Below are 13,635 nucleotides of genomic sequence, written 5' to 3'. Positions count from 1 at the left end.
GGTCGACCGGAAATGACGCCAGAGTGACGTTATGTTCAGCCGATTTCGACGCAAAACATTGAACTGCGGCAATCGCTCTCAAGAGCTCATTTTTTAATCTAGATCTAATTTCCTTGCATGAGAGGACTCAAATTACACTGTGCTATCAAATTGCTACCTCGGATTTTCGAAATATTTAAATTTTGAAAATTATGCATAATAGATTTCAAAATTAATATTTTCGAAACTGTCGCGAAGTGTTTCAATTTATGAACCCGCAAATGATGGTTGTAATCCAACTAGTTTTAGGTTACCTAACCCTGGCACGTCAAGCCGCAAACCACAAAATCCTGTGAATTGCGTCGGGATAGTGCTACTGTTCATGAACAGGAAACCGGTTTGTACTGGTTTCTGGTGCCTGCCGCGACAACCGCGACACTTCCATCGTTTCCATCTACGGAAAAGTTCCTGCAGATAACAACTTTCTTCAACGTCTAACCACGTGCGATTCTTCTCAGCTTATCTTTCACTAAATTGCCAACAATTCCATCCGCCCCACAGCATACAACGCACGTCTTTTTACCACGCGTTTGTAGCGAGCAATAGACTTGTGTTTTGTCGACCGGTTTTGGAAATGGTTTAGCTGTCCGTTATTTTCTAGGACAACTGTGGTCGGAGACGCACTGTGGTTGCCTTCAGTGCCACATACTAGTAGTCACAGTAGTAGTCACACATAGTAGTAGTCATGTGTACACATAGTAGTCATAGTAGTTGCCGGACCGCATTGTTTCGTTCGGTTCAACTCACAACTGGAGTCGATCACGCTACAGTAGGACACACGCCGTGTAGAACGGATGGGGGGGGGGGGACGGGGGGGGTCGAGGCGGGGTGACCGGGGGGGGGTCTTGTCGGATAGTCACGTGACCCCTGCACGCGCAGCCTCACCGTAACCCAATCGAGCGAGGACAGCTGGCGTCATGCCAAACGTGGTGAAACGGCTAAGCTCTGCTGTATGATGATATGCACGTGGCGTAAAGGAATGACTGAGGTATAGAATGAACCGGACCTATACATTCGCAACTGTCGGCACACCTTGCAATGAAAGGGCGTTTAGCGAGAATCTCTGGTGACAGGTGTGCAGGATGCTTTGAATATTTCAAAACACGAATGTCGTTCACCCGTATGTGTGACTGAATATGGATAAGTGTGCGCTTAATTTTTACCTCAAATGTCTAATACGAAAACCGACTCCCTCGCGTAGAGATACCTACAGTTGCATCGCCAATTTATTTTACCTTGGATACAATCCACACAGCTATTTCATAGACGGATTATATTTTCTCAAGTGAGTATATGTAACCTGGATTGATTCAAAGCACACGCAACAGTCAACACGCCATGCCTATTGACTAATAAGACATAACATTGCACCCGCGCACATACGTTTCTAACGTTCCACTTCCAACATTTGCTTCTTTACATGAATATAAGGTGTCATTCATATCTGACACACTTCGCGCGTCTCAACACACGTGTGCGTGTTTTCAAAAGTATAGGTATAACAGACATGGTGGCATGTCATCATCTTCCAGTAGCATACCATTCACAACTCCTCTCTCTCTCTCTCTCTCTCTCTCTCTCTCTCTCTCTCTCTCTCTCTCTCTCTCTCTCTCTCTCTCTCTCTCTCTCTCTCTCTCTCTCCGCCCATCACACCGTCATCATCTCCGCATCATATCTCGTCCACCTTGTCACCCATAACCATAGGCGGCGGAACCGGGAGGGCACCGGGGCACCGTGCCTCCCTTTGATTTTGGCATTTTAACATTAGCCCTATGAGCGTTGCATGAAAAGAATGGGACCAAAAGTTGGCAGTGCCCCCCCCCCCCCCTTAATCGAAGGTGTTCCGCCGCTACTGCCCATAACTTCACCTCAACTAGCCCAACTCCCTCCCTCTCTTCCCTCGGAATTCCCCATAACACATATCATAACTCTCTCTGAATACATAAGAGCATAGGCTCTAGACGTCACATCCACCACAATCTTCTACGTTTTCCCCTAGCAGTTGGTATTTTCTCAGGAAATGCCTTTACCTAAACACCGCTTAACACCTTTCGCTCTCACATTCCTTGTTCCATCTTTTCTTTCATCTCAAGCACTCTGACGTACAGTGGGTCTACAAAATAAGTCTCAGGAGCTAACTGCCCACTGGTGACCCGCTTACGGCGGGGACTTATTTTGTAGACCTACTGTACCTACCTACAGAAACTATTCATCCTATCCTGTAAACAACACACGACACTCTGCAAACTAGTCTACGCGCAACAACTTCTAGCTACACGCAACATATTCAACTTCTACATGCCATCTCCTTCCGCATCGTCTCTTCTTTCTTCCTTTCCATCTTCATTTCCCCCATCTCTTCACACGCGCCTTTTCAAAGCAGCAACTTCAACATCTCATTTGCCTTACACACTTCATCTTCTCTTCTCTTCCATCTTCATCTCCCCCATCTCTTCACACGCGACGTCTGAAGCAGGCTCTGAACGGACCGGATCCCTGCACCACGCCCTGCTGGAAGACTAGAGGAGGAACACCCTCTCCCTCGGGTGGGGTAATGTCGAACTGATGGATCAGGTTAGCCAGGAAGAGGAAGCTCTCCTGTCGGGCCAGAGACTCGCCCATGCAGACCCGCTTGCCTGTGGAGAGAGAAAGAGGGAGGTAAGGGTTAGTGGTTTTTACGGTGTTGTGATATTGATATATGGTGGTTGGTCGTATTGGACATGGGTGATTTTTACGGCATCATAGATAGCTCTGCACGAGGAGAATTGATTGAGTTATTGTTAGTCCGGGATCGTGAGATGATGTTTTTCGTACTCCAGCGTAGATGGAGATCATCTCACGCTCTCAGTCCCAGCAGATAAAAACAACACCTAAGAATTAGCCCGGGATGTATTTTTATAGAGCAAAAACGATTTTTCAGGTCATAGCACGTAAAGGTCTTGTTGGAGCTCGAAATAATTGCATCTCAGGATAGTTTCGTCGGGAACAGGGTGTCGCTTTACCGCACGGAAAGACTGTGAGCTGCATTGTTCATTAAGCCATTTCATCATTCAGTTTTATCTGACAACTTGTAAACAAATCCGGGCAATGTCAGGATACCTGGACCAAACTACATAGCTCAGCCTCATGCTGACTGTCATATGTTTGAGGCTAGAGATGCTAAAAACTCACCGATTCCAAAGGGGATCAGATGCTTGTCACTGACGAATTTTCCATCTTTCATGAACCTCTCCGGCCTGAAGTTGTGGGGATCTCCCCAGTGCTTCTCGTCATAGTGGATCGCGTAGACGTTGGTGTGAAGCCATGCACCCTCGGGGATCCGGTAGCCTGAAAGAAGAAAACGAAATGGCGTCATGGAGGGTGGAAAAGACAAAGATGTTGGTGTGAGGCCACGCTCCCTCCGGGATCCGGTAGCCTGAAAGAAGAAAACAAAATGGCGTCATGGAGGAAGGAAACGTGAAGATGACGGTGTGAAGCTACACTCCTTTGGATGTCCGCTAGCCTAAAGAAGAAAATAGAACGGTGTCATGACGCGAGAAAAAGACGGATAAGTCGCGTTTATTTAGGGGTTGTCGGAAATAGGTGCAGACTGCAGTAGAAGACCTGGAAAGCTTTCACATTTCTGGAATAATATCGTGAGAAAATATCTTCTCAGCTCGCTCAAGACTAATTACATAAAATGAACGAGATAAATGATAGAGATAGCGCAGTTTTGCCCAGTTCGTAAAATTCACATGGACTTGTTATCGGTAACTCACGAGAAGCCTGTAAACCGGTCAGTGGTCACCTTTTTTATTATCTATCAACGAAGACACGTTTTGTCCATACACGATTTACAGCAGGATGGTGAACGACACTCTCCTGCAATACACAGTCAGTGTAGGTACTATTTTTTTGCAACACTTCTCCTGCAGTAAACGTAATGATCATACTACACGCGAATCATTTCAGGCGTCGCTAAATCTTTCATTGCCTAATGACTCGCAAACATTCCAAGTCTCAGCATGATGCAAAGATTGCCAAACTCAAACGTCACGTGACATGCCGCTCACAAATCGTTTGCAAAACTTTTGTCGTCAGCTGGGAGCATGCGGGTTTCAGGAAACCGGTAAGATTTTAATCAGATATGGGTGAGACGTTCGATGGGGCGCGGTTGCCAGGAATGCTACCGGGTGAGTTGCCAGATCAGCGGCTAGACGAGTAGGGTCGTTTTAAAATGAATTGACAGATAGGATGAGGCGCTAGACTTTGTGAAATGACTTTCTTAACCCACGCATGACTGGGTATTTTCCATAACGCGGCTGACAGTGGGAAGGAGGGGGGGGGGGGATCTACAGAGCCATCCGCTTCCTATCGCCGAAACTAGTAGGCCAATTGTCAAAATTCAAACGGCGCCTGATAGTCCTGAACAAACTGTCGAGCGAAATATCATTTCATTAACCCGCGCCCCACTGGGGTCTGCGTATAACACGCCCTACTGGGGGGGGGGGGCTATTCATAGCCCCCCTCCTAACTTCGAAACTACTGGGCCGATCGTCAAAATTCAAACGGCGTCTGATAGCCCCGGAAAAACTGTCGAGCGAAACCTAATTTCATTGACCTCGAGGTCACCGATGACGTCACAGGTCAGGTCAAAGTAAAAATTATTAGCATTTTGGCTTCTTCACGTTTTGGGCTCTGGCCGCCGTCTTACAAGTCAGATCAGGCTCATTTTTGGTTTACACCAGGGGCGTCGCCACGGATTTTTGAGTGGGGGGGGGGGGGTCGGGTTTCCGGTCTTCGTCTTGATGGGTAGGGGTGTTTTTAGCCACACTCCCGGTTTTTTCGTGTGCGCGGAGAAAAACCTCGGCGCGCAGCGCCGCGAAAGCAGCGGTATATCTTATTGTACATCAATATTGCATCGTGCATAAAAATCAAGCACAGGTCACCTGAGGTCAGGTCACAATGTCATGTCAAGTTCAGTTTTAATGCCTCTTAAAACTGCAATCTTGTCATTCCTATAGATTAGGTATCTCCTGACTCCTATAAGTCTGAAATTTGGTGTAATGAATGGGATTATAAGTGCCAACAGTTCATGGATCTGGGATTTTACATCTGAGAAGTGAAGTCAGGTCAAATAGGTATGTGACCTCACCAATCATGATAAGATATGGGAAAAAGCACGATGCCTTCTGCTTTGAAAGAATATGCTAAAAACGCTAGATACTTTTGTAGCCATGGCACCTTGTTCATTTTAGAGACAAGGTGCAGCTAATGACCAGTGGTGACTGGAATGGTCAGAGATTAGGTCATCAAAGGTCTCTAACACATTTTCGACAGCAACTTTTAATGGAGACGTTGTAGAGCGATGACAGCACCTGGTGTGTGTTCAGCTCAGTAACACAGATCGATCCATATGCAGCAGGTTCTTTTCTAGTCAGGTCATGACCTTTACCTGATGTCAAGTTTTCTATTCAAGTTCAAATTGTAAGCCATGCGACGTGTTTCGACGAAACAAAAACGATGGTGATAACATGAATATCATACACATTCACGGAATCATAGGTTGTTACATAACAAATGTTTCGGCAAAATCCGTACGTTTAGCTGTTTGGACTCTATGGTACACTCGGGGGCAGATTGATGTTCCACCACTCCCTACCCATCGGGCTCCCATGGCTCCCGCACTGGCTGCTGTCAGTGGCAGGACTGGCAGCACTGGCATTGGCAGGCAGTGCTGAGCAGTGCTGAGGCGAAGTTGGCGAAAGAGCTTTAAAAAAGCTATCGAATACGCTTTCTGTGTTGCTGTAGGCTATAGCTCTTATTCGTATTTTACGGGTCGCTAAGGTAAAACGCTTACCAACGTAACGCTAAGGCATGCTTTCGGCCCCTGATCGAGGTAGAGCTTCGTAGACGAGCGAGAATGCTGCCCGTGATGAGAGAAAGCCAATGATGCCCAATTTTAAGGTCTTGGCCGGGTCATCTTAGGTCAACGCCCAAAAGTAGGAAAAATCTGGCCGCCTGCTAGAACTTAGTGAGCCGTAGCTGTTATCGGGGTCCCGAGTACGAGTTTGATGTTAGTCTTGAACAAAAATGATGACTCCATGCATTTTGGGTAGATCGGGTCGGGTCAGGTCAGGTCGACCAACAGGCTTCCTGCCGGCCATCTATGTAGAGTGGGTGACTGACAACCACCAACGATAGCTTCGTAACATGTTACATAACCACCATTTATCGAAACTACTTCATACGGTTCAAACGGGCGCTAAACTCGAAATCAGCCCCAAAAACCACACTTGTAAGTGGAAGCAAATAAAACTCAAAAAAGTTAACCAAGGTCATTTATATTCGAATCAGGGCAATTTTTTTTAGAATAGGTGTAAAATTCATTAACTCGAGGTCACTGGCAGTTTCGTTGCAATATACTACTTTTTGCGCGTCTTATTAGGAAAGCCCCAGAGGGATCCACCATTGACCCCATTTCCCCTATGCAGGCAGGTCCGAGGGTAGCAGGGCTGAGGTTAGCCAGGTACCTCGTAGTTACTGATACGTCATCCGACGAATCGACTGCAACCATTATTTTGACAATCAGACGAACGCTTGGGTCAGTTTTGACGCGCTCGCTCATTTGAGGGATAAAAGGGGACTAGAATCATATTGCCATGCTGATGTTCTAGCCCACAGCTTATTGACCTATAAGCAATAGGGATAAGGGAGATCTTGAAGCGATTCTGAATCTGACGTTGTATTTGTTGATGTTGCTGACGCCAACTTCCCTGACATGATAGCTAAAAAAAAGCATACTCAGCATCGCCAAAAGTGGGGGGTCGACCCCCCCGGTTCTGACGAGTGGGGGGGTCGCGACCCCCCCCCCCCCGACCCCCCCCCGTCGGCGACGCCCCTGGTTTACACACTCGTGAACAGATGCTCTAGATACCTTGAGGGTACCAAACTTGTACTTTGATTTTCAGGTCAAGGTCAGGTCATCACAGGTCACGAAAATATTATATCATCCGTCGGTCACGTGACACATGTTTTATGGTCCATTTAGGCCAAACATTTCGAATTTGATGTCGTCTGTGTCATTCGAGGTCATTTTGAGTCAAATTTAGCTTAGGTCAGGTCACTTTCAGGTCAAAAAAGGTCAAATTTTGAAGTTAAAATTTTTCAACAAAAAAAAGGTGTCTATAGGATGCAGTTTGAGCTCAGGAACACGATGGTGCTATTTATATTGGCGTACGATGTCAAATTCGTGGTGAAAAATTGATTTGAAAAATTAATAATTGTTAATTTTTTGCAATAATGCGTATAACTTGGCCATTTTTGAAGATATTTAGCTAAAAATTTCTAGAGTTAGTCATGATAATGCTTTCTATTACATATTTTCCGGTTTTTTTCGAAAAGTACAAAAACTTTTGAAAAAATGTAGAAATATAAATTTTAAATTTTATTATATAAAATTTTCGAAATTTTCAAAATTTCGAAAATCCGAGATTGCAGTTTGATAGCGCAGTCTATTCTGAGTCCCTTCATGCAAAGAAATTGGATCTAGCTTAAAAACTGAGCTCTTGGGAGCGATTGCCGTGGTTCAATGTTTTGCGTCGAAATCGGCCGAACATGACGTCACTCTGACGTCACTTCCGGCCGACCTATGGTAGGTACGAAGTTCAAATTCTGACACAAGGTGTCAAATTGATGCAGCCGAAGGTACTGAATGTTTGGCGTCGATACGTCAAGCGGTTTGGAAGTTATTGCAGAAAAACGGGAGGGGGGGGGCTATAAATAGCCCCCCCAAGTGGGACGCGGGTTAACGTCAAGGTCACCGATGACGTCACAGGTCTTTGTCCCGGTAATAGTAAAAATTATCAACTTTTTCAGCTTGTTCACAATTTAGGCTCTGGCCACCGGCTAACAAGTCGGATCAGGCCCACCTCTATCCCATCAGTAGCTACCACCTCCATGTCAGCCAGAGCGCGGTGGCAACTAACCAGTACCCCTCCCACCTCTATTCCATCTCTATCACTCAGTACCTGCCACCTCCATGTCAGCCAGAGCGCGGTGGCAACTAACCAGTACCCCTCCCACCTCTATCCCACCCAGTACCTGCCACCTCCATGTCAGCCATAGCGCGATGCGGAATGGCTAGCGGCGTCACCGTACTTCTTCTCATGGTCTCAGCCAGTACGGCGTCCACGTAAGGCATCTGAGGCCGATGATGCAGCTCCACCCTGAAACAAATCACGTTAAAATGATGAGAAGTTATCAGAAATAGGGGAGAGTGGGGTAAGATGCCCAGGGTGGGAAAGACGCCCCACCCCCTCTAGCGGCGAAACAAAGAATCGAACCTGGAAATTAATGTTCTCAGCGTAAAGCGGAAGCCTGCCTTGTTAACTGCACAAATATTTGCGAGGCTCAGTTGGGCAACGGCTGGCTGGTGATTGCATGTTTTTTATTTGCTGCTTTCAAAAAATATTTTGGTGTCAAAACATTGTAAATATCAAAGAAGGTAGATAATTTTTGCGTCCCTTGCTATAGTCGTGATAAATTAACATGCGTGTACTGTGTCCCAAACAGTTTGTTTCAGGGTGTAGTTTTATGGCTAGCAAATTGTACTGATTTAATGTTACCTCGGTACCTTGGGGTAAGATGCCCCCTGTCCTGATGGGGAAAGACGCCCCCCTAAATCCGTAGGCTGTCCTTCAAGCAGCCCGTCAAATCATTTATTAATACCTGTGATGAGAGACAAAAGCCGATCTGGGACTATTGAGAGTCCAGTACGGTCGGGTGCTCTCCATGCCGGTCTCTCGGCCCACACAGCGACTTTTTGGGCGGCATCTGACTCTGAGAGCCCTTACGACGGCCTCTGTGGGCCACATTTTTGGCTCCAGGGCCCCTCACGACATCCTTTGAGGGCTCCCACGTTGGCTCCACGGGCCGCGCTGGCATCTGAGGTCCCCACGATGGGCTCGAGGGCCCTCAAGCATCATGAAGACCTATAAGGGCCCCACAGTGGTCTCCGAACGCCACCACGGAGGCTTGTTTGGCCGCGCTGGACTATGATGGCCCTAACGATGACCTCTGAAGCCCCTTACGACTACTTTTGAGGGCTCTTACGATGACGTTTGGTGTCTACTGCAGGCCCGAAGGAACTACTGATTCGTTCAGGCGATTCACGTGCCCATTTATGTCACTTATAGTGCAGGGGGCATCTTACCCAACGCCAGGGGGCGTCTTTCCCACCCTGTGGGGTAAGATGCCCCCTTTCACTTCTTCAGGAAAATGCTTAATAGCAAAAAAAGTTAATCATATTTCAAGCACGAAAGTGTGATATTTTTGGAGAAAAATGATGTCGGCTTCCGTTGAAATTACAAGTTTTTGCTTTCCGATCGTCATTTTCGAATAATATATGACATAGTAAAACCCTGGGCATCTTTCCCCACTCTCCCCTAATGATATAGTCTGGCAAACCTAAGAAAGAACGGAGTTAAAGCGCCTCCATCACTTTGCACGTGTTTTAGTCATTTGAAATGCATTGTTCGGAGAAATTTATGTGAAAACTTGTGAGAGAAAATATGCCCTCACCACTGCCCTCACAATATAAATGCACGTGCATCAACGGCCGCAGCACTTTAAATCCATTCTTTCTTAGGTTTGCCAGACTATAGAAATGGTTACCAGTTCTGATGAGACGTATTCAAATGGAACCGGTAGGTGCAGATAGTAAGACAGCTTGATCGTTTAGCCGGCTGAGAATAGAGCCGAGAAGTGGTCAGAATAATCAGAAAATGTGAAGAAGAGACCTATAAAGGTTTGGAAAGATAGCGGTAGCTCTTGTATATCATAGGTCTCTTCCCTCTCTCTCTCTCTCTCTCTCTCTCTCTCTCTCTCTCTCTCTCTCTCTCTCTCTCTCTCTCTCTCTCTCTCTCTCTCTCTCTCTCTCTGTCTCTCTCTCTCTCTCTCTCCCTGTCTCTCCCTCTCTCTCTCACTCTCTCTCTCTCTCTCACTCTCTCTCTCTCTCTCTCTCTTTCTCTCTCTCTCACCTCTCTCCGAGGGCCACCACGGCCGCTATCTCCCGTTGCGCCTTTTCAAGAATCGCTCTATCCCGCAGGAGGAACAAGACAGCCCATTCGGTGGTCGTACTGGTCGTTTCACTTCCAGCCAGGAAGAGATCCTGGAGCGTGGCGTAGAGATTCCACACTGCAGGAGATTCGGGGGAGAAAAAAACGGAGTGTTAGTGTTAGTAAAGGTTTTACAATGAGCAGATTGGGAAAGGGAAACATTCAGAATTGGATAATTATGTAGATAATAAACCAATTCTACAAATATATTTGTAAAATTTTGAACATATTTGATTTGATACAAAATCTTTACAAATATATTTGTAGAATTGGTTCAGGCGCGGATACAAGGGGGGGGGGCCATGGGGGCCATGCCCCCCCCCCTTGGCCGATTTTTTTCAAAAATAAAATAAAAAGTTAAAAAGTTAAAAAGCTGAAAAGGGGGCCTCCTGAAAATAAAGTGGCCGAAATCCGATGAGTTTTTTTTTTAACCTACCCACTTAGTTATTTCTTAGAAGACTAGCTGAGAAGACTTCTTTGTTAGAAGATTGGTAAAGCTTTTCATAACTTGGAGGTCTCTTATACTCACAGAGATGACCACTTTTACAGGGCCTCCTAACCTGCACAGAGGGCCTCCAAGCCTGCACAGATGTTGAGATGTTGCCTGAACAGCTAGATAAGCTCAATAGACGCAGTTTTTTTTTTGGGGGGGGGGGCCAACAAGTGGGAAGATGGGGCCTCCAACAGGTGGGATTATGGGGGGGGGCCTCCTGGTTTCTAATGGCCCCTCCCTTGGAGATTTTCTGGATCCGCCCCTGAATTGGTTTATTATTTACATCATTACCCAATCCGCCACGCCGATTGTGAATTGCTCTTGATCGTCAATACATAAATACATACATACAATCTGCCATGGATAATCCACATAGGGAAAAATAGCGAGTGTTGCTATGAGAAAAATCAGCGGCGCTCATATTACAATGGGGGAGGTTAGGGGGGGGGGCAGATAATGGCAAACATAGAGTTTAGCATGGTGCAGATTCCATGAGAGACTGCTAAGATGAAGGAAATGAAGCGTTAGTTAATGGTGTATCTCTACATATATTTGTCACGCTGGGGGAGGGGTGAGTTGGAAAGAGAAGTATATCGCTTCAATCTCGCTGGAGTTCATAATACGGAGAAGATAAGGAACAAAAGAGGATCATCTCCGTCCTCTACCAAAGCTGACGGTATTGGGAAGAAAATGGGGGAGGTAAGGCGGTTAGACGCATACACCAGGGAATAAAGCAGGCGAGACATTCTATGAGAAAGATTGTAGACAAATATTTTACGCTTCTGCTGGAAGAAAGTCAAAGGGAGAAGAGGGAAAGAGATAAAGGGGAAAGGAGGATGAAAGATGGAAAAAAGAAAAGAGGGTGAACATAGGAACAGGGTGGCTATTATAATAGCCAGAAACTTGCGTCCAATAATTGTTGGACGCAAGTTTCTGGGCGTTCGCCAAAAAGATTTATGCTAAAAAATCAAACGAACATCAATTTGATTCACCGATGCTTACCATCAAATTCCTTGGCGATCTCGTCATCTTCAGCCATCTTGATGAGATACATATCCAGGAAGTCTCGGGGCGACTTTGGGTCCAGCGTCGCCTTGTGCTCATCTATCTCAGCCTGTGAAGGAGTAACGCTTACAGTTAAATAATGCCGTCATAGACATATAGTGTAAAGTGAAGTTTCTGGGGACCTACGGTTTCAACGGTGTCATACGTTGGTCAATTTCAGCGGGTTGGGAGAGTTAAGGCAAACGCGCTGGTACGGTGTCATTTTGATTTCATATTTCAGATCGAAGGGTCTGTTTTTAACATCAAAATTTCCAAGCATTTTTCAGAGTTGACATGTAGGCATAGATTGTAGCTCCACACCCTTGCTGTGGATCCAAAGCCCTTGCCAAACAATCAATCCTTTGATGTCTGTGCACCACATACATATGTATATTGTATATCGTAGTAGGTCTCCAAACATCATCCACGTTCCTTTTCACCATGCAAATACATAACGGGGTGTCTCATCGCCATATACATTTACAATTACCTGGTACCCTTTTTACTGTACTTTTTGTTTTGTTATTGTTTCTTTTTTGTTACGTGTTACATAGATAACAGAAGAAAAGATAACAGTTCTACTCTTATCTATGCCTGTCATAATAAATCGTTTTACCACAAATCACCTGGAACAGTTTGGTGAGTTGATCCCTGGCCTCCAGAGTTGCCTTGTAGAGGTCTCCGCCCAGAGGCTGATACACGGCTCCCAGGTGGCTGCTGATGATCCCACTCAGATCCATTGTACTTCGTAGGAACAGAGTTAGAGAGCGGATGATCAGCTCCATCCGGGGATCGTCGTGCTCGAAACTGAGGGCAGAGGGGGGGGGGGGTAGAACACTCAGTGACATGTGGTCTAGTGCATGTCAATTATGGAAAATTGGAATACCGATACCAAGCTGTTAGCTGGATACCAAACAAAACCACGGGGAAATACCGAAATTGAGCCAACTTGGGGAAATAATGGAAACATCAATTTTTACAGATTTTTTAGCCTCTTATACATCAGTGAGGGATCATAATTCCAACAAAATACCAAACGCATTACGATTGAAATATCACATACCAAGTTGGTATCGGTTTGGTATCGGTATACCAAAAAGTTGGTATCCGATTGACATCTCTAATGTGGTCAGGCGCATGCGGTTTCCAGCCCAGGCCTATCTCACTCGGTGAGCTCGAATGCACGGTTTTCAGTATGCGGAACTCAGCCGCCTGCGGAGCGGACGGTGTGTGCATCCGCATGCTAAAAACCAGTTTCTTGGCTATTGGCAGCGTCATACAGCACATCATAAACACCTGCATCTCGAAATCTGACATCCCCGAGCAATGGAAGCATTCCATAGTCCATCCCATTTTCAAATCCGGAAACCCATCTGACCCCAGCAACTTTCGACCCATTTCTCTAGTACCAGTTATCATGAAAGTTGTTGAACGAGTCATCCAGCAGCAGCTACAACACTATCTCTCTCAAAATCACCTTTTGGCACCTAGTCAGCATGGCTTTCGACCCCAACACTCAACTGAAACAGCACTTTTGTCCGTCACCGACCGCATCCTAGCTGCCACGGACAGGGAAGACATATCTTTCCTATGCCTTATCGATCTCAGCAAATGTTTCGATGTCATAGATCATAAACTCCTTCTCGACAAACTCGCACTATACGGCATCGAAACTCCTTGGTTTAAAGCATATCTAAAAGGTCACACAAAGCGTTTCAATGACCGATGGACTCCAGCGCAGGGTTCTGTCACGACCACTCCCTAACACTATGGGCGTGTTTCAAGGCTCGGCCCTGGGTCCTCTTTTATTCACGATCTTCTCAAACGATTTGGCGCTTCACGCCGACGACGCATGCGTTTTCCAATATGCAGATGATACCCAGCTTCTAGTGAGTGGCCCAAAAAACAATGTAAGTGGCCTTATCTCGCGCATGGAGGCCTCACTAGAAGCACTGAACAAAT

General features: G+C 46.1%; 1 protein-coding gene across 1 annotated transcript in view; it reads right to left on the bottom strand.

The window, feature by feature from the left end:
• Positions 1 to 1,252: 1,252 nt before the first annotated feature.
• LOC122391843 (cytochrome P450 2L1-like) overlaps positions 1,253 to 13,635 on the bottom strand; it is a 28,230-nt gene continuing 15,847 nt past the window's right edge. The window contains exons 5-10 of the mRNA XM_043386144.1: positions 12,300 to 12,480; positions 11,632 to 11,743; positions 10,059 to 10,215; positions 8,122 to 8,246; positions 3,211 to 3,366; positions 1,253 to 2,675 (exon numbers count right to left, since the gene is read on the bottom strand). Of these exons, the coding sequence (XP_043242079.1) occupies positions 2,494 to 2,675; positions 3,211 to 3,366; positions 8,122 to 8,246; positions 10,059 to 10,215; positions 11,632 to 11,743; positions 12,300 to 12,480 (913 nt within the window). The 3' untranslated portion in view covers positions 1,253 to 2,493. The remainder of the gene's footprint in view (positions 2,676 to 3,210; positions 3,367 to 8,121; positions 8,247 to 10,058; positions 10,216 to 11,631; positions 11,744 to 12,299; positions 12,481 to 13,635) is intronic.

The sequence above is a fragment of the Amphibalanus amphitrite genome, unplaced genomic scaffold (genome assembly GCF_019059575.1).
Source record: "Amphibalanus amphitrite isolate SeventyFive unplaced genomic scaffold, NRLGWU_Aamphi_draft 000457F_arrow, whole genome shotgun sequence".
Taxonomy (NCBI): domain Eukaryota; kingdom Metazoa; phylum Arthropoda; class Thecostraca; order Balanomorpha; family Balanidae; genus Amphibalanus; species Amphibalanus amphitrite.
This window is presented reverse-complemented; position numbering and strand designations above follow the sequence as displayed.